The following is a 22583-nucleotide window of genomic DNA, read 5'->3' on the forward strand; positions in this document are numbered from 1 at the left end:
TCCACTCTGCTCTGACCAACAGGATGCTGTGGAACACCACAAGAGTTCTAGAACCCATTCCACTCCACTCTGCTCTGACCAACAGGATGCTGTGGAACACCACAAGAGTTCTAGAACCCATTCCACTCCACTCTGCTCTGACCAACAGGATGCTGTGGAACACCACAAGAGTTCTAGAACCCATTCCACTCCACTCTGCTCTGACCCACAGGATGCTGTGGAACACCACAAGAGTTCTAGAACCCATTCCACTCCACTCTGCTCTGACCAACAGGATGCTGTGGAACACCACAAGAGTTCTAGAACCCATTCCACTCCACTCTGCTCTGACCAACAGGATGCTGTGGAACACCACAAGAGTTCTAGAACCCATTCCACTCCACTCTGCTCTGACCAACAGGATGCTCTGGAACACCACAAGAGTTCTAGAACCCATTCCACTCCACTCTGCTCTGACCCACAGGATGCTGTGGAACACCACAAGAGTTCTAGAACCCATTCCACTCCACTCTGCTCTGACCAACAGGATGCTGTGGAACACCACAAGAGTTCTAGAACCCATTCCACTCCACTCTGCTCTGACCAACAGGATGCTGTGGAACACCACAAGAGTTCTAGAACCCATTCTACTCCACTCTGCTCTGACCAACAGGATGCTGTGGAACACCACAAGAGCCTGGTTTTCATTCTAGAACCCATTCCACTCCACTCTGCTCTGACCAACAGGATGCTGTGGAACACCACAAGAGCCTGGTTTTCATTCTAGAACCCATTCCACTCCACTCTGCTCTGACCAACAGGATGCTGTGGAACACCACAAGAGCCTGGTTTTCATTCTAGAACCCATTCCACTCCACTCTGCTCTGACCAACAGGATGCTGTGGAACACCACAAGAGCCTGGTTTTCATTCTAGAACCCATTCCACTCCACTCTGCTCTGACCAACAGGATGCTGTGGAACACCACAAGAGCCTGGTTTTCATTCTAGAACCCATTCCACTCCACTCTGCTCTGACCAACAGGATGCTGTGGAACACCACAAGAGCCTGGTTTTCATTCTAGAACCCATTCCACTCCACTCTGCTCTGACCAACAGGATGGGAAGGGAACTCTCTCCTCTGAGGAAAAGGGCAGAGAGGGAGACTGACAACAAGGTTGGCTCTACTTGTTTGGTTTCCACACTCGATTGGTCTCCATCTCCTGCTGCACCAGCCTTAGTTTAAGCTGAAGGCAGTTTAGCAGAAGGTCTATGGGACCGCAGGGTGCCAACGAAAAGGCTCTGTGATGCCCTGCCGGTGAACTAACTGATGCACTAGCGGTTAGCTTCAACTGGCTAACCAGACAGCAGCAGCTGTAGTTGTCAATTAGAGCCCAGGCAGATACCAGAGGACTGTCTAAAGGGGGAGAACGTATCCTTTATGTCTATGTTGAAACTTGAACGTTTTCTCAGCTTTGTGTTTAACATTTTCACATCCACCTGTCTTCAGTGAGCTATTGGTTGGTATTTACTTCCATAGACACCAGTAAACACACGTACAAACACATTAAGACAGAAATGCAAGTTCCCAATTGCACAGTCATACCATTGACCGCCTGTGTCTCACAGGGTTGCCTCCCTGGCCGCTACATCTGGGGATGACTGAGAGTGGGTGTACAGACTGGTATTAATAGCCCAGTGCTAACACATGGTACCAGGGGAGCCAGACAGGACAGCACACTAGCAGATGCTGCTGTTGTCCCAGACTTGTTCCCTCCCTCTCCTGCTCCTGTCAGTTCCAACCTGGCTGACTGGTGTCTCTCTGGGGAGGAGCAGTGCAGACGTCTGCCTAGAGATGATGATGCCATGGGGACCTGCCTGCCTGGTCTTTCTCATTGCTGACATTGACAATCAGCTCAAATAGGCAATGCCCTGTGAGCATTCACACACAATCAGTATCATATTCAGTTTGTGTTGGATTTACAATCTCTTTGTGCACGGGCATTGATTGCGTTATTTTACTTATACACAAAGTCTAACCTTCAAATAGCACTCAGCCATCCTCTTTGTGTAGATACCACTGAACATACTTGATCAGAGTTAGATAGACCAGAACGTACGAGGCATGGCCTGACTCAAGATCTCATCGCATAATGTATTTTGCTTTTGGACGACTAGGCAGACTGTGAATAGACAGAGTGCATTCAGTATGCGAGGGCTGTGTCCCACAATCAGCCCAACGCATCACCGGGGCTCACTTCCTGCTCTCCAGGACACCTACAGCACCTGGTGTCACGGTCAGGCCAAGAGGATCACGAAGGACTTCAGCCACCCAAGCTACGGCCTGTTCACCCCGCTACCATCTAGAGGATCATGAAGCACCTCAGCCACCCAAGCTACGGCCTGTTCACCCCGCTACCATCTAGAGGATCATGAAGGACCTCAGCCACCCAAGCTACGGCCTGTTCACTCCGCTACCATCTAGAGGATCATGAAGGACCTCAGCCACCCAAGCTACGGCTTGTTCACCCCGCTACCATCTAGAGGATCATGAAGGACCTCAAGCCACCCAAGCTACGGCCTGTTCACCCTGCTACCATCTAGAGGATCATGAAGGACCTCAGCCACCCAAGCTACGGCCTGTTCACCCCGCTACCATCTAGAGGATCATGAAGGACCTCAGCCACCCAAGCTACGGCCTGTTCACCCCGCTACCATCTAGAAGGACGGAGACAGTACAGGTGCATCAAAGCTGGGACCGAGAGACTGAAAAACAGCTTCTATCTCCAGACCATCAGACTGTTAAATAGTCACCACCAGCAGGCCTCCTCCGCCCAGTACCCTGCCCTGAACTTAGTCACTGTTACTAGCTGGCTACCACCCGATACTCTACCCTGCACATTAGACACTATTGCCCTATGTACAGAGTCATTGAACACTGGTCACTTTAATAATGTTTACATACTGTTTTACCCACTTCATATGTATATACTGTATTCTAGTCCAGGCTCATCCTATATAACTATTACTGTACACACCTTTTCTATTCATATACTGTCCATACTGTCTATACACACCATCATATACATATTTATTTATCTTCTGGATTCTGACATTGCTCTTTCTAATATTTCTGTATTTCTTCATTTCTTAATTTTGGGGATTTGTGTGTATTGTTGTGTATCGTTAGATATTACTGCACTGTTTGAGCTAGGAACACAAACATTTCACTACACCTGCAATAGCATCTGCTAAATATTTGTATGTGACCAATCAAATGTGATTTGATTTGATATGGCACCATGTTCCCTAAAGTGCACTACTTTGTGCCAGAGCTCTCTTCAAAGGAAGTGCACTATAAAGGGAATAGGGTGGCATTTGGGATGCACCCTATGCCACAGTTCATCACAGATGTACTGCCCAATGAAAATGTTCACAGCAGTGAACATACTGTGCAAACGCAATAGTTCAAAGGAACACAGTCAAGTCGCTTTTTTCTTTGTCACTTCTTCCGATGTTTTCCTGCCTCTCTAAAATACTCTGAGGGGTCAGGGTCAATTTATTTGGAATGCCAGAAAGCATCCGCTGTGACACACTTCAGCGTTATGCGAGGGCAGAGAGGAACGCAGGACCGTCAGTTTTTGAAAGATGTACAAATTCACTTTTTTTGTGAAGATTGTCTTCCTGCTAATTATCCCAGAGAGATTCCAGAGGCTCATAATAACAAGTTCTGCTAAATGCTGTAAAATCTAGGTTTGTTCTGTGGGTGGACTGTATTACTCATTGTTATGTACAGTTGAGGTTTGGCCTGTCAGTCTCCAAGTTTCTCTGTGTTTCGGAGCATAGAGTTGTGCATTCACACAGAGCTACTGTAGCTCCTTGTTCAGGCTCATCCCTTGCAAGCTCGACAGAAGATTACTGTTGTGGTCTCTCTCATGTGTATAGTGTATTTTAAAGAGTGTGCTAATTCCACTGTCTTGGGAAAGAGACCACAGACAACATATCCACCGTAGACAGAAATAAGGTTGGACCTCTGCCCAGACTTGATGTAGAGGCAGTGCCATCAAAACATTCACTGGTTCCAACTGAAACCCTCAAGTAAAGGGCACACAAAAGTTTCCAATTGTTCATCCCCCCCACAGATAAATAGTGTTAAACATTTTTCACTTGCAGCGCTGATAAGTGAGTTATTTATCAATCCCAAAACACGGGATATTTTTTCCCCTTGTCAGCCTCTACGCCCACAACAACGCAGCTGCAGGAAGACATTGAGGGTGAGATGCATTTTGAATTGGAGAATTGTATGTTCTTTATTTTTAACTGTCACTGCCTAACTGCCTGCCTCTCTGGCCGATGGACCACAGTGTGGTGGTAGGGAGAGGACAGGCCTCAGTGTGGTGGTAGGGAGAGGACAGGCCTCAGTGTGGTGGTAGGGAGAGGCCAGGCCTCAGTGTGGTGGTAGGGAGAGGCCAGGCCTCAGTGTGGTGGTAGGGAGAGGACAGACCTCAGTGTGGTGGTAGGGAGAGGCCAGGCCTCAGTGTGGTGGTAGGGAGAGGACAGACCTCAGTGTGGTGGTAGGGAGAGGCCTCAGTGTGGTGGTAGGGAGAGGCCAGGCCTCAGTGTGGTGGTAGGGAGAGGACAGGCCTCAGTGTGGTGGTAGGGAGAGAGGCCTCAGTGTGGTGGGAGAGGACAGGCCTCAGTGTGGTGGTAGGGAGAGGCCAGGCCTCAGTGTGGTGGTAGGGAGAGGCCAGGCCTCAGTGTGGTGGTAGGGAGAGGACAGGGCTCAGTGGTGGTAGGGAGAGGCCTCAGTGTGGTGGTAGGGAGAGGCCAGGCCTCAGTGTGGTGGTAGGGAGAGGACAGGCCTCAGTGTGGTGGTAGGGAGAGGCCAGGCCTCAGTGTGGTGGTAGGGAGAGGACAGGCCTCAGTGTGGTGGTAGGCCTCAGGGAGAGGGGAGAGGCCTCAGTGTGGTGGTAGGGAGAGGCCTCAGTGTGGTGGTAGGGAGAGGCCAGTGTGGAGAGGACAGGCCTCAGTGTGGTGGTAGGGAGAGGAGAGGCCTCAGTGTGGTGGTAGGGAGAGGACAGGCCTCAGTGTGGTGGTAGGGAGAGGACAGGCCTCAGTGTGGTGGTAGGGAGAGGCCAGGCCTCAGTGTGGTGGTAGGGATAGGCCAGGCCTCAGTGTGGTGGTAGGGAGAGGCCAGGACTCAGTGTGGTGGTAGGGAGAGGCCAGGCCTCAGTGTGGTGGTAGGGAGAGGCCAGGCCTCAGTGTGGTGGTAGGGGAGAGGCCAGGCCTCAGTGTGGTGGTAGGGAGGGAGCCTCAGGCCAGGCCTCAGTGTGGTGGTAGGGAGAGGACAGGCCTCAGTGTGGTGGTAGGGAGAGGCCAGGCCTCAGTGTGGGTGGTAGTGGAGAGGCCAGGCCTCAGTGTGGTGGTAGGGAGAGGACAGGCCTCAGTGTGGTGGTAGGGAGAGGCCAGGCCTCAGTGTGGTGGTCAGTGTGGGGAGAAGCCAGGCCTCAGTGTGGTGGTAGGGAGAGGCCAGGCCTCAGTGTGGTGGTAGGGAGAGGCCAGGCCTCAGTGTGGTGGTAGGGAGAGGCCAGGCCTCAGTGTGGTGGTAGGGAGAGGCCAGGCCTCAGTGTGGTGGTAGGGAGAGGCCAGGCCTCAGTGTGGTGGTAGGGAGAGGCCAGGCCTCAGTGTGGTGGTAGGGAGAGGACAGGCCTCAGTGTGAGACTGTGAGCAGGATTGGTGGTTACTTCTCTGGCCGATGGACCACAGTGCCTTGTTGCTCGGGTTCAAATCCTGGGCTGGGCAGGGGACAACACATCTCCTGCCACTGCCGTTAATCTATGAGCACTGTTCATGGATTAAGGGCCGTTTCTGTGGATCACTAAGGCATTTCTGGCCTGGATATTATGGCTGTGATCTGTAATCCATCGGGTCTATTATAGCCAAAAGTGTGTGTGTGTGTGTGTGTGTGTGTGTGTGTGTGTGTGTGTGTGTGTGTGTGTGTGTGTGTGTGTGTGTGTGTGTGTGTGTGTGTGTGTGTGTGTGTGTGTGTGTGTGTGTGTGTGTGTGTGTGTGTGTGTGTGTGTGTGTGCTTCACAAGAATGGCCTGTCTGCTCTGGCCTGACTTGCCGAGGTTTTGTGTCATAACCTCTATGTAGAGAAATGCATTTTTTGGATTCACACTAATTGCTGGTTCTGCTTTGACTTCTGCCCCATGTTTTTGTCAATTTCAGCTCCTGATACTGAGTTTACTGTGTTCGTGTCTTAAGAGGAGAGGAACTCAATGTCTTTTCTGTAGTTCTATATTTCTGTATCAGTTGTATGAACAGAGGTCAACTCACAACGTGCTACACTGGACTGAAACAATCCCCCTGTACTGTATGTTGTTCTGTTATGTCATCCTGTCAGTCCAAGATGATATGTCTAGTGTATCTTTATAGATGATAGATTAGAATTTTTTGTACTTTCCATGTACTGCTTAGATTCATGTCACACCCATTCCATTCCATCCTATAGGTCTTCAAGGCATGCCTTCTCCTCATGGACCTAAATATAGTAGGCCTAACTTTGGCCTGTACCAAACACTGTATATCCTGTCAGTGATGAATCTGTCCTGTAATCTGCTGAAACTCTCTCTCTCTCTCTCAGACTTACAGTAAGAGCATCTTAAAGAAAACTTATCCCAGGCCTTGAAGTAGTCTGTTTTCCCAAAGGTTCACTGTGTCTGTCCACTCCTGAACAGATCAGCCTTGTGTTTCAGGTAGAACTTTGAGAAGAATGTTTCCAATAATACCATGTTTTGTTGTTGCTTTATATTGCTTTAAAGGAAAGAGACAAGACAGTTTCAGTCAGTCAGTGTGTTATCTTAGCTGACCACATGTTTTGTTTCACTTCTCCATCTTGACACAGTCCTTGGGCGCTGCAGTACAGCCAAAAACAAACACGAGTGGCTGAACAGATCAAAGCTGCTCCCCTCCATAATGTCTTTTCCAGTTAGCAGCCTCCCTTTGCCCTTTCTCCATGTTTAATGAAGTTACAGTAATTCAAGTGGAGGAAATGGAACCACATCAGAGCCGGGACACAATTGTAATTTCCAAAACAGTTAGTATTGGGATTTTCACATTGGTTGTTTTTCTTCAGCGGGTAGTGGGTACCGCTCTCGATGCAGCTAGTTTGCGGCGCATATTTGACAAACTAGAACAATGATAGTTTTTCTCTGCCTTGTGTTGTCTGTCCCTGTATAGGCCTACTACACCTGAAAACCAAACGCTACAGGGTCAACAACAGGAGGAAAATGGATTCCTTCTGAAACGGTTTATTTACCCTCTCTCTGTAGCTCAGACTCAGACAGCCTAGACAGTCTAGAGCAGCTCAGACTCAGACAGCCGAGACAGTCTAGCGCAGCTCAGACTCAGACAGCCTAGACAGTCTAGAGCAGCTCAGACTCAGACAGCCTAGACAGTCTAGAGCAGCTCAGACTCAGACAGCCGAGACAGTCTAGAGCAGCTCAGACTCAGACAGCCTAGACAGTCTAGAGCAGCTCAGACTCAGACAGTCTAGACAGTCTAGAGCAGCTCAGACTCAGACAGCCTAGACAGTCTAGAGCAGCTCAGACTCAGACAGCCTAGACAGTCTAGAGCAGCTCAGACTCAGACAGCCGAGACAGTCTAGAGCAGCTCAGACTCAGACAGCCTAGACAGTCTAGAGCAGCTCAGACTCAGACAGCCGAGACAGTCTAGAGCAGCTCAGACTCAGACAGCCGAGACAGTCTACAGCAGCTCAGACTCAGACAGCCTAGACAGTCTAGAGCAGCTCAGACTCAGACAGCCGAGACAGTCTAGAGCAGCTCAGACTCAGACAGCCTAGACAGTCTAGAGCAGCTCAGACTCAGACAGCCTAGACAGTCTAGAGCAGCTCAGACTCAGACAGCCTAGACAGTCTAGAGCAGCTCAGACTCAGACTCCCTAGACAGCCTAGAGCAGCACAGACTCAGACTCCGTAGACAGCTTAGAGCAGCTCAGACTCAGACTCCCTAGACAGCCTAGAGCAGCACAGACTCAGACTCCGTAGACAGCTTAGAGCAGCTCAGACTCAGACTCCCTAGACAGTCTAGAGCAGCACAGACTCATACTCCCTAGACAGTCTAGAGCTGCACAGACTCAGACTCCCTAGACAGTCTAGAGCAGCACAGACTCAGACTCCCTAGACAGTCTAGAGCAGCACAGACTCAGACTCCCTAGACAGTCTAGAGCAGCACAGACTCAGACTCCCTAGACAGTCTAGAGCAGCACAGACTCAGACTCCCTAGACAGTCTAGAGCAGCACAGACTCAGACTCCCTAGACAGTCTAAAGCAGCACAGACTCAGACTCCCTTGACAGTCTAGAGCAGCACAGACTCAGACTCCCTAGACAGTCTAAAGCAGCACAGACTCAGACTCCCTAGACAGTCTAGAGCAGCACAGACTCAGACTCCCTAGACAGTCTAGAGCAGCACAGACTCAGACTCCCTAGACAGTCTAGAGCAGCACAGACTCAGACTCCATAGACAGTCTAGAGCAGCACAGACTCAGACTCCCTAGACAGTCTAGAGCAGCACAGACTCAGACTCCCTAGACAGTCTAGAGCAGCACAGACTCAGACTCCATAGACAGTCTAGAGCAGCACGGACTCAGACATGTTAGCTATGGACGGCTACATCCATCCAGCCTACGTACAGACCATGTTTTGACTGAGTTCAATTTTCCTCTGGGCAGTTGGAGGGAAACCGAGCACCATGGTTTGTCCATGGATAGCTAAATTGTGTGCTATTGGCTGGCGTTAACATTGGCCAAATCAAGGGGTTTGTCATTTGATATTTTCCCATGTTGCCTCATAGTGGACGTACATGCAACAGTTTGATACTAACCTTGCATTATTTAGTTGTATATGTTGTAGCTAGGTAATCTATAATAGCTATGCTGTATAATAACTTTAGTTGTATGAAGCGGGAATTATTAATGATGCAATCTTTGTCTTTATCTCCTATCTAGCTTGATGACTGTGCCCTCCAGCTCTCCCAAAATGGGAGCTACCTGGACTTGGAGTCTACCCTGGCAGAACAGAGAGATGAACTCGAGGGCTTTCAGGAGGGAGGGTAAGGCCTTTCATAACACTCTGTCTCAACAACCTATTACAATAGCTGATCGTGCCCTTATATCTCCATTTCAGGAGCTCTTTCCAAAATAAGAAAACAATTGTAAAACTTGTACCGCCAGCACATTTATATTTGTATTGTACAGGTAAAAAAAAGGTAGGTCATATTCTCTACACTTCAAAAGATCCGTCTGGGATTGAGTTCAGAGTGGTGCTGTTTGAAGATCAGGCTCGGATTGAGTTCAGAGTGGTGCTGTTTGAAGATCAGGCTCGGATTGAGTTCAGAGTGGTGCTGTTTGGTGCTGTTTGTTTGAAGATCAGGCTCGGATTGAGTCCAGAGTGGTGCTGTTTGAAGATCAGATCAGTGGTGCTGTTTGAAGATCAGGGATTGAGTTCAGAGTGGTGCTGTTTGAAGATCAGGCTTGGATTGAGTCCAGAGTGGTGCTGTTTGAAGATCAGGCTCGGATTGAGTTCAGAGTGGTGCTTTTTGAAGATCAGGCTCGGATTGAGTCCAGAGTGGTGCTTTTTGAAGATCAGGCTCGGATTGAGTCCAGAGTGGTGCTGTTTGAAGATCAGGCTCGGATTGAGTTCAGAGTGGTGCTGTTTGAAGTTCAGGCTGGAATTGAGTCCAGAGTGGTGCTTTTTGAAGATCAGGCTCGGATTGAGTCCAGAGTGGTGCTGATTGAAGGCACAACTTGCACTACCTTGCAGGTGCATTCATAACAAGCCAAGCTACAGTGGTCTAAGTAAGAATACCTTTTCATGTTCCTTTCTGTGGTTTCAATGAGCTGTTATGAACCATAAATATGTATTACTCAAGACTGGCTTGAAGTCTGTTGTACAGCAGTGCTGTACTGTAGATAATACAAAGAAGATTCTGAAAATCCCCCACAGAGGGGGAGGGGGAGGGGGAGAGAGGGGAGGGGGAGAGAGGGGAGGGGAGTGGGAGAGAGGGGAGGGGGAGATGGGGAGGGAGAGAAACTGTTCTGTTCAGAGGTATTCCTCCATCTCTAACTAGCAGGTCAATACAATGTCATCATTGTTTTGAGGAAGAGAAGAGAGAGAAAAAGGTATTTCAATCCCTTGCTTGGGGGAGACCTTCCTGAAATACCTTCCTGCTCCCTATATTCCTCCAGTCTAATTTGATTTTATTACAGTGATGAGGATCACAATGACACCCATTCTCGTTCAGGTTGAATGACTGAATAATCCCTTTTCCTGGCATCCCCTCGTTTTAGCCAATTGAGCTGTCCCGCCTTTAAGCTGCTCTCTGTAGGCGGGGTGGGTGGAGTGTGGGGAGCGGGGGGGGGGGGGGGGGGGGTTGACGAGCTAAGATGACAGGCTTTACCTCACCTGGAGCCCAGCGCTCTCTAGTCTAGGGAATAAGGCCAATCCTGTGATTCAACTACAAGGGATTTCAACAGTAATACCAAAAGCCTTATGATTAATTTGTCAGTCAATGGAGCCTGTTGACGACCAACTGTTAGACGCAGACGAAACACTTCCTGAATTTTGTCTCACATTTTCTGACATCTAAGGTGGTTTGATACAGTATCAGCCGAGTGTCAACAGCCATTGGTGCAGAACATTCCATTTGTCATTCCTTCAGAGGGTTCTCAGTGATGTCTGGGTGGACATCTTGTCATTCCTTCAGAGGGTTCTCAGTGATGTCTGGGTGGACATCTTGTCTTTCCTTCAGAGGGTTCTCAGTGATGTCTGGGTGGACATCTTGTCATTCCTTCAGAGGGTTCTCAGTGATGTCTGGGTGGACATCTTGTCTTTCCTTCAGAGGGTTCTCAGTGATGTCTGGGTGGACATCTTGTCATTCCTTCAGAGGGTTCTCAGTGATGTCTGGGTGGACATCTTGTCATTCCTTCAGAGGGTTCTCAGTGATGTCTGGGTGGACATCTTGTCATTCCTTCAGAGGGTTCTCAGTGATGTCTGGGTGGACATCTTGTCATTCCTTCAGAGGGTTCTCAGTGATGTCTGGGTGGACATCTTGTCATTCCTTCAGAGGGTTCTCAGTGATGTCTGGGTGGACATCTTGTCATTCCTTCAGAGGGTTCTCAGTGATGTCTGGGTGGACATCTTGTCATTCCTTCAGAGGGTTCTCAGTGATGTCTGGGTGGACATCTTGTCATTCCTTCAGAGGGTTCTCAGTGATGTCTGGGTGGACATCTTGTCATTCCTTCAGAGGGTTCTCAGTGATGTCTGGGTGGACATCTTGTCATTCCTTCAGAGGGTTCTCAGTGATGTCTGGGTGGACATCTTGTCATTCCTTCAGAGGGTTCTCAGTGATGTCTGGGTGGACATATTGTCATTCCTTCAGAGGGTTCTCAGTGATGTCTGGGTGGACATCTTGTCATTCCTTCAGAGGGTTCTCAGTGATGTCTGGGTGGACATCTTGTCATTCCTTCAGAGGGTTCTCAGTGATGTCTGAGTGGACATCTTGTCATTCCTTCAGAGGGTTCTCAGTGATGTCTGGGTGGACATCTTGTCATTCCTTCAGAGGGTTCTCAGTGATGTCTGGGTGGACATCTTGTCATTCCTTCAGAGGGTTCTCAGTGATGTCTGGGTGGACATCTTGTCATTCCTTCAGAGGGTTCTCAGTGATGTCTGGGTGGACATCTTGTCATTCCTTCAGAGGGTTCTCAGTGATGTCTGGGTGGACATCTTGTCATTCCTTCAGAGGGTTCTCAGTGATGTCTGGGTGGACATCTTGTCATTCCTTCAGAGGGTTCTCAGTGATGTCTGGGTGGACATCTTGTCATTCCTTCAGAGGGTTCTCAGTGATGTCTGGTGGACATCTTGTCATTCCTTCAGAGGGTTCTCAGTGATGTCTGGGTGGACATCTTGTCATTCCTTCAGAGGGTTCTCAGTGATGTCTGGGTGGACAATTCCTTCAGAGGGTTCTCAGTGATGTCTGGGTGGACATCTTGTCATTCCTTCAGAGGGTTCTCAGTGATGTCAACATGCCTTCAGAGTTTCAGTGATGTCTGGGTGGACATTCCTCCTTCAGGGTTCTCAGTGATGTGTGGACATCTTAAAATTCCCAGAGGGTTCTCAGTTAAAATATGCTGACATCCCAAATGATGCTGAGTGGACATCTTGTCATTCCTTCAGACATCAGTGATGTGTGGACATTCCTTCAGAGGGTTCTCAGTGATGTCACTGGACATTTGTCTTGTTCCTCAGAGGGTTCTCAGTGATGTCTGGGTGGACATAGGGTCATTCATTTCAGAGGGTTCTCAGTGATGTCTGGTGGACATCTTGTTTCCTTCAGAGGGTTCTCAGTGATGTCAGTGGACATCTTGTCATTCCTTCAGAGGGTTCTCAGTGATGTCTGGGTGGACATCTTGACATTCCTTCAGAGGGTTCTCAGTGATGTTGGGTGGACATCTTGTCATTCCTTCAGAGGGTTCTCAGTGATGTCAGAGTGGACAATTCCTTCAGAGGGTTCTCAGTGATGTCTGGGTGGACATCTTGTCGTTCCTTCAGAGGGTTCTCAGTGATGTCTGGGTGGACATCTTGTCATTCCTTCAGAGGGTTCTCAGTGATCTCTGAGTGGACATCTTGTCGTTCCTTCAGAGGGTTCTCAGTGATGTCTGAGTGGACATCTTGTCATTCCTTCAGAGGGTTCTCAGTGATGTCTGGGTGGACATCTTGAAGGCCCTGGGTGTGTGTGCCAACACTTATCAAAGTGGCAAAGTAGGGATGTTATTGGTTGGTTGTTTTTCAACCCTACAAATGCCATAGAGTTTACAAGGCATTCCTCCACCCATGTCACTTAAAATACCTGGCTGACATCCCAAATGGCACCCTATTCCTTGTGAGAAGACATTTGACCTGAGTGAATAGGGATGGGATGCATCCCGTTGTTTGGCAGATGGAGAGAGCAGTGATGACATGAACAACTTAAGCCGGCTGTACACTAGACAATTTGCCAGATTTAGCAGACAACTTTTATCAGAGACAAAAGCGACTTACAGTCATGTGTGCATACATCTTTTCAGAGTTCTCAGTGATGTCTGGGTCATGATGCTTGTCATGGGCGGTTCCGTTCAGAGGGCTACCAATCTTGTCTTTGAGCACAGACGTCCCGTTGATGTTCTTGTAGTGTGAGCGGTGCAACACGTTTTGAGAACGCTGATCAATAGCCAACTGAGCTCGCCAGAGAAGAATTCAGTGAGATGATGACGTTGTTTCACATCATCCAGAATGTGCCGACTCTCCAGCAGGAGCCATGACTACTACTAGTATGTGTTTGTACTTGCCTTTAACCAAAGCAAAAGTGTTTAATCATTACAGGTCTGAAGTTCACAAGTTATGTTATTAAATCCAAAATGTTGGCTAGATATTTACACTCTGTATGGCAAGAGTGAATGTCTGACTGAAAAGGTTTCTGAGGCTGCTTTGAGCCACAGCTCGTTGTAGCTAAGTTAAATGTAATCACATCGTCACATCATTGTTTTGGCGAGACAGCGTGGGATGGAGAATCCTCACTTCCAGGTGTACCACACCGTTTAGTGTGCGCACCACTACGTTGGCAAGACAAAAAACTACAGGGAAGACCATCGTTTAATGTGAGAGGCTCAGTGATGTTAGGATTTGCCCGTGGCAAGGAAGAACATGTTCAAACATTCCTTCGTCCTTTGTGCTGTTGGACTAATAAATGAGGAGTAAATTGTATCAGTATATGTACTTATCTATCTAGTGAAGTTGGGACAACGGTCGGCTGTGAGTGAATGTATTAATATCCTCTATGTTGTTAGTATGCAACATGATGGACTGACTGGTTTAAATGTGTATGATGTGAGAACGTATGTGTATGATGTGAGAACGTATGATGTGAGAACGTATGTGTATGATGTGAGAATGTATGTGTATGATGTGAGAACGTATGTGTATGATGTGAGAACGTATGTGTATGATGTGAGAATGTATGTGTATGATGTGAGAACGTATGTGTATGATGTGAGAACGTATGTGTATGATGTGAGAATGTATGTGTATGATGTGAGAATGTATGTGTATGATGTGAGAACGTATGTGTATGATGTGAGAATGTATGTGTATGATGTGAGAATGTATGTGTATGATGTGAGAATGTATGTGTATGATGTGAGAATGTATGTGTATGATGTGAGAACGTATGTGTATGATGTGAGAACGTATGTGTATGATGTGAGAATGTATGTGTATGATGTGAGAATGTATGTGTATGATGTGAGAATGTATGTGTATGATGTGAGAATGTATGTGTATGATGTGAGAACGTATGTGTATGATGTGAGAATGTATGTGTATGATGTGAGAACGTATGTGTATGATGTGTATGATGTGAGAGTATGTATGATGTGTATGATGTGAGAAGTGTATGTGTGATGTGTATGATGTGAGAATGTATGTGTATGATGTGAGAACGTATGTGTATGATGTGAGAATGTATGTGTATGATGTGAGAATGTATGTGTATGATGTGAGAGTGTATGTGTATGATGTGAGAACGTATGATGTGAGAACATATGTGTATGATGTGAGAATGTATGTGTATGATGTGAGAACGTATGTGTATGATGTGAGAACGTATGTGTATGATGTGAGAATGTATGTGTATGATGTGAGAGTGTATGTGTATGATGTGAGAATGTATGTGTATGATGTGAGAACGTATGTGTATGATGTGAGAACGTATGTGTATGATGTGAGAATGTATGTGTATGATGTGAGAACATATGTGTATGATGTGAGAATGTATGTGTATGATGTGAGAACGTATGTGTATGATGTGAGAACGTATGTGTATGATGTGAGAACGTATGTGTATGATGTGAGAACGTATGTGTATGATGTGAGAATGTATGTGTATGATGTGAGAATGTATGTGTATGATGTGAGAGTGTATGTGTATGATGTGAGAACGGATGTGTATGATGTGAGAGTGTATGTGTATGATGTGAGAGTGTATGTGTATGATGTGAGAATGTATGTGATTATTTTAATGGAAGGTGATAAAAGAAAATGTTGGAGGTAAAGTTTTATTCTGTTCTATTCAATTTGAAACGTTGTGTAGTGTACACCCGGCTTTAAGAACACTGGACACTGGACATGAAGGATCATGGGTAATCACCTCCTCACCTCAGGATTAGTTGTACTTCCAGCGTTCTTGATAACGAAGCCCTCAGCCCTAATTGTTTTTGTATTCAGTATTTCTTAGGATCACAATTACTGCCAAGGCAGCAGCTACTCTTCCTGGGGTTCAAACAGGGTTCAAACGGTTACGTCACAACTACAGCCTGCATCATCACTAACACAATACATCACACAATACATTATTACTCTATTATTACATCATTACTCTATTATTACATCACAACAAAACACAACTACAGCCTACATCATCACTAACACAATACATCCCACAATACATTATTACATCATTACTCTATTATTACATCACAACAAAACACAACTACAGCCTACATCATCACTAACACAATACATCACACAATACATTATTACATCATTACTCTATTATTACATCACAACAAAAAACAACTACAGCCTACATCATCACTAACACAATACATTATTACATCATTACTCTATTATTACATATTATTACATCACAACAAAACACAACTACAGCCTACATCATCACTAACACAATACATCACACAATACATTATTACATCATTACTCTATTATTACATCACAACAAAACACAACTACATCCTATCATCATCACTAACACAATACATTATTACTCTATTATTACTATTATTACATCACAACAAAACACAACTACAGCCTATCATCATCACATGATACAACACAATACATTATTACATCATTACTCTATTATTACATCACAACAAAACACAACTACAGCCTACATCATCACTAACACAATACATCCCACAATACATTATTACATCATTACTCTATTATTACATCACAACAAAACACAACTACAGCCTACATCATCACTAACACAATACATTATTACATCATTACTCTATTATTACATCACAACAAAAACACAACTACAGCCTACATCATCACTCTATTAACACAATATCATCCCACAATACATTATTACATCATTACTCTATTATTACATCACAACAAAACACAACTACAGCCTACATCATCACTAACACAATACATTATTACATCATTACTCTATTATTACATCACAACAAAACACAACTACAGCCTACATCATCACTAACACAATACATCCACACAATACATTATTACATCATTACTCTATTATTACATCACAACAAAACACAACTACAGCCTACATCATCACTAACACAATACATTATTACATCATTACTCTATTATTACATCACAACAAAACACAACTACAGCCTGCATCATCATCACTAACACAATACATTATTACATCATTACTCTATTATTACATCACAACAAAACACAACTATCAGCCTAACACATCATCACACAATACATTATTATTAACACATTATTACATCAAAACACAATACATTCATTACATCTATTATTACATCATTACTCTATTATTACATCACAACAAAACACAACTACAGCCTACATCATCACACAATAACACAATACATTATTACATCATTACTCTATTATTACATCACAACAAAACACAACTACAGCCTACATCATCACTAACACAATACATCCCACAATACATTATTACATCATTACTCTATTATTACATCACAACAAAACACAACTACAGCCTACATCATCATAACACTACATCACACAATACATTATTACATCATTACTCTATTATTACATCACAACAAAACACAACTACAGCCTACATCATCACTAACACAATACATCCCACAATACATTATTACATCATTACTCTATTATTACATCACAACAAAACACAACTACAGCCTACATCATCACTAACACAATACATCACACAATACATTATTACTCTATTATTACATCATTACTCTATTATTACATCACAACAAAACACAACTACAGCCTACATCATCACTAACACAATCACATCCCACAATACATTATTACATCATTACTCTATTATTACATCACAACAAAAACAACTACAGCCTACATCATCACTAACACAATACATTATTACATCATTACTCTATTATTACATCACAACAAAACACAACTACAGCCTACATCATCACTACATCATTACATTATTACATCACACAATACATTATTACATCATTACTCTATTATTACATCACAACAAAACACAACTACAGCCTACATCATCATAACACTACACACAATACATTATTACATCATTACTCTATTATTACATCACAACAAAACACAACTACAGCCTACATCATCACTAACACAATACATCACACAATACATTATTACATCATTACTCTATTATTACATCACAACAAAACACAACTACAGCCTACATCATCATCACTAACACAATACATTATTACATCATTACTCTATTATTACATCACAACAAAAACAACTACAGCCTACATCATCACTAACACATCATCACTACATCATTACATTATTACATCACAACAAAACACACACATACATCATCACTAACACAATACATTACATTATTACATCATTACTCTATTATTACATCACAACAAAACACAACTACAGCCTACATCATCACTAACACAATACATTATTACATCATTACTCTATTATTACATCACAACAAAACACAACTACAGCCTACATCATCACTAACACAATACATCACACAATACATTATTACATCATTACTCTATTATTACATCACAACAAAACACAACTACAGCCTACATCATCACTAACACAATACATTATTACATCATTACTCTATTATTACATCACAACAAAACACAACTACAGCCTACATCATCACTAACACAATACATTATTACATCATTACTCTATTATTACATCACAACAAAACACAACTACAGCCTACATCATCACTCACTAACACAATACATTATTACATCATTACTCTATTATTACATCACAACAAAACACAACTACAGCCTGCATCATCACTAACACAATACATCACACAATACATTATTACTCTATTATTACATCATTACTCTATTATTACATCACAACAAAACACAACTACAGCCTACATCATCACTAACACAATACATCACACAATACATTATTACTCTATTATTACATCATTACTCTATTATTACATCACAACAAAACACAACTACAGCCTACATCATCACTAACACAATACATCACACAATACATTATTACATCATTACTCTATTATTACATCACAACAAAACACAACTACATCCTACATCATCACTAACACAATACATCACTATTATTACATCACAACAAAACACAACTACACAATACATCACACAATACATTATTACATCATTACTCTATTATTACATCACAACAAAACACAACTACAGCCTACATCATCACTAACACAATACATCCCACAATACATTATTACATCATTACTCTATTATTACATCACAACAAAACACAACTACAGCCTACATCATCACTAACACAATACACACAATACATTATTACATCATTACTCTATTATTACATCACAACAAAACACAACTACAGCCTACATCATCACTAACACAATACATTATTACATCATTACTCTATTATTACATCACAACAAAACACAACTACAGCCTACATCATCACTAACACAATACATCCCACAATACATTATTACATCATTACTCTATTATTACATCACAACAAAACACAACTACAGCCTACATCATCATAACACTAACACAATACATTATTACATCATTACTCTATTATTACATCACAACAAAACACAACTACAGCCTACATCATCACTAACACAATACATCACACAATACATTATTACATTATTACATCATTACTCTATTATTACATCACAACAAAACACAACTACAGCCTACATCATCACTAACACAATACATCACACAATACATTATTACATCATTACTCTATTATTACATCACAACAAAACACAACTACAGCCTACATCATCACAAAACACAATACATCTAACACAATACATCACATACATACATTATTACTCTATTATTACATCACAACAAAACACAACTACAGCCTACATCATCACTACATCACAATACATTATTACATCATTACTCTATTATTACATCACAACAAAACACAACTACAGCCTACATCATCACTAACACAATACATCACACAATACATTATTACATCATTATTCTATTATTACATCACAACAAAACACAACTACAGCCTACATCATCACTAACACAATACATCACACAATACATTATTACATCATTACTCTATTATTACATCACAACAAAACACAACTACATCCTACATCATCACTAACACAATACATTATTACATCATTACTCTATTATTACATCACAACAAAACACAACTACAGCCTACATCATCACTAACACAATACATCACACAATACATTACATCAATACTCTATTATTACATCACACAATACATTATTACATCATTACTCTATTATTACACGTTTACAATATACTATCCAATTTACAGTATCAAATCCAATCTGTATTTGTAAATAGCCCAGTATTCTATCTCAAAGTTATTTATCTTCAAAAACATGTACTGTATTTTGACAGCACAAGGCCTGAATGAACAGGGCTTTGCATTTGAGATCATCTTCCTCAAGTTCAGCCGAATAATGATTCCTATCCTATATACACATAAATGTGTGGCTTGAATCTGTCTTTATAATATGAAAGCACAGTATTTATTTGAGTACAGTGTCCACCTTCATGTTCTTTTATTCAGTCCATATGGTTTTACCTGCACAGCTCTACCCTGCACTGTGTTGATATGACATCGATGTTCTGCACAGCTCTCAGTCGATGTGAGACCAACCCACAGTTGGCATGAGACTTCCTGGTCGGCCAGACCACAAGCATCTATGGATTTATTTGTGTTCATAGGCTGTTCACTGGGCTCTGTGTTTCCATTGGACCCGAGACACTACTCTCATTTCCCAGTTTCATCAAAAGTCATTGGGAGGCTTATTGAAGTCAAGAGAGAGCCTTGTGAGGTTAAAGTGGTCTGCTTCTTCTCTCGTCAAAGAGGGAGGCTGCCAGGGGCATCGCCGTGCCAACTGTCTCTGTCTGGTATGGATGTGTGTCATTAAACCTACACAGTGTGTCTGAGAAGGCCGGGGGGTGTAGAGGGGGATTGAGGGGGTTTAGGGGAAGGCGGCCTGGTATTATTTGTAATAGCAGGGTAATTCTGCCTGCTGGCTTTTTATGGAGTGGATGTGACCAAGTTCAGAACCCCCGCTGTGCACTGTTGTTGATTCTTTATGATTATTAGGCTTGTAAAAAGGCCTGATGAGGTATTTCACCTTTACTTGTTCCATTTTGGTTTATTTTCTTTCTCAGTGTTTTTGCAGTATGGGATATTTCAGCAACTCTACTTCAACTTTGTAATATATTATTAATTCACTACGTAGAAAGACATCTGTATTTTACCCGGAGTTTGTTGCTGTTGACACATTCCAGCTGCTGTTATAGTAATATGTCCAAAATGGTTCCCTATTACGTAAATAGTGCAACACTTTGACCAGGGCCTATAGGGCTCTGGACTGAACACTGTGCACTAAACAAGGAATATAGTGCCATTTGGGATGCAGACATGCTTTCAAAACCCCAGTCAAAGTACTGCTGTAGTTGAGCTTACTGCCTTGGTCTAAATGTCAACAGACCTGAGACTGGCCACTGTGCTATACTGGAGGTTAGAACAGCAACAGACCTGAGACTGGCCACTGTGCTATCCTGGAGTTTTTGACACATTCCAGCTGTTTTAGAACAGCAACAGACCTGAGACTGGCCACTGTGCTATACTGGAGGTTAGAACAGCAACAGACCTGAGACTGGCCACTGTGCTATCCTGGAGGTTAGAACAGCAACAGACCTGAGACTGGCCACTGTGCTATCCTGGAGGTTAGAACAGCAACAGACCTGAGACTGGCCACTGTGCTATACTGGAGGTTAGAACAGCAACAGACCTGAGACTGGCCACTGTGCTATCCTGGAGGTTAGAACAGCAACAGACCTGAGACTGGCCACTGTGCTATACTGGAGGTTAGAACAGCAACAGACCTGAGACTGGCCACTGTGCTATCCTGGAGGTTAGAACAGCAACAGACCTGAGACTGGCCACTGTGCTATCCTGGAGGTTAGAACAGCAACAGACCTGAGACTGGCCACTGTGCTATACTGGAGGTTAGAACAGCAACAGACCTGAGACTGGCCACTGTGCTATCCTGGAGGTTAGAACAGCAACAGACCTGAGACTGGCCACTGTGCTATCCTGGAGGTTAGAACAGCAACAGACCTGAGACTGGCCACTGTGCTATACTGGAGGTTAGAACAGCAACAGACCTGAGACTGGCCACTATGCTATCCTGGAGGTTAGAACAGCAACAGACCTGAGACTGGCCACTGTGCTATCCTGGAGGTTAGAACAGCAACAGACCTGAGACTGGCCACTGTGCTATACTGGAGGTTAGAACAGCAACAGACCTGAGACTGGCCACTGTGCTATCCTGGAGGTTAGAACAGCAACAGACCTGAGACTGGCCACTGTGCTATCCTGGAGGTTAGAACAGCAACAGACCTGAGACTGGCCACTGTGCTATCCTGGAGGTTAGAACAGCAACAGACCTGAGACTGGCCACTGTGCTATCCTGGAGGTTAGAACAGCAACAGACCTGAGACTGGCCACTGTGCTATACTGGAGGTTAGAACAGCAACAGACCTGAGACTGGCCACTGTGCTATACTGGAGGTTAGAACAGCAACAGACCTGAGACTGGCCACTGTGCTATACTGGAGGTTAGAACAGCAACAGACCTGAGACTGGCCACTGTGCTATACTGGAGGTTAGAACAGCAACAGACCTGAGACTGGCCACTGTGCTATACTGGAGGTTAGAACAGCAACAGACCTGAGACTGGCCACTGTGCTATACTGGAGGTTAGAACAGCAACAGACCTGAGACTGGCCACTGTGCTATACTGGAGGTTAGAACAGCAACAGACCTGAGACTGGCCACTGTGCTATCCTGGAGGTTAGAACAGCAACAGACCTGAGACTGGCCACTGTGCTATACTGGAGGTTAGAACAGCAACAGACCTGAGACTGGCCACTGTGCTATCCTGGAGGTTAGAACAGCAACAGACCTGAGACTGGCCACTGTGCTATCCTGGAGGTTAGAACAGCAACAGACCTGAGACTGGCCACTGTGCTATACTGGAGGTTAGAACAGCAACAGACCTGAGACTGGCCACTGTGCTATCCTGGAGGTTAGAACAGCAACAGACCTGAGACTGGCCACTGTGCTATCCTGGAGGTTAGAACAGCAACAGACCTGAGACTGGCCACTGTGCTATACTGGAGGTTAGAACAGC

The 22583-nt window shown here is 44.2% G+C and overlaps 1 protein-coding gene across 1 annotated transcript in view; it reads left to right on the forward strand.

Moving 5' to 3' along the window:
- Nucleotides 1-22583, forward strand: part of LOC127919431 (FH1/FH2 domain-containing protein 3-like) — a 49220-nt gene that overhangs the window by 3777 nt on the left and 22860 nt on the right. Inside the window, exon 2 of the mRNA XM_052502984.1 lies at nucleotides 9005-9108. Within this exon, the coding sequence (XP_052358944.1) occupies nucleotides 9005-9108 (104 nt within the window). The remainder of the gene's footprint in view (nucleotides 1-9004; nucleotides 9109-22583) is intronic.

Source organism: Oncorhynchus keta, unplaced genomic scaffold (genome assembly GCF_023373465.1).
Source record: "Oncorhynchus keta strain PuntledgeMale-10-30-2019 unplaced genomic scaffold, Oket_V2 Un_contig_16649_pilon_pilon, whole genome shotgun sequence".
Lineage (NCBI taxonomy): Eukaryota > Metazoa > Chordata > Actinopteri > Salmoniformes > Salmonidae > Oncorhynchus > Oncorhynchus keta.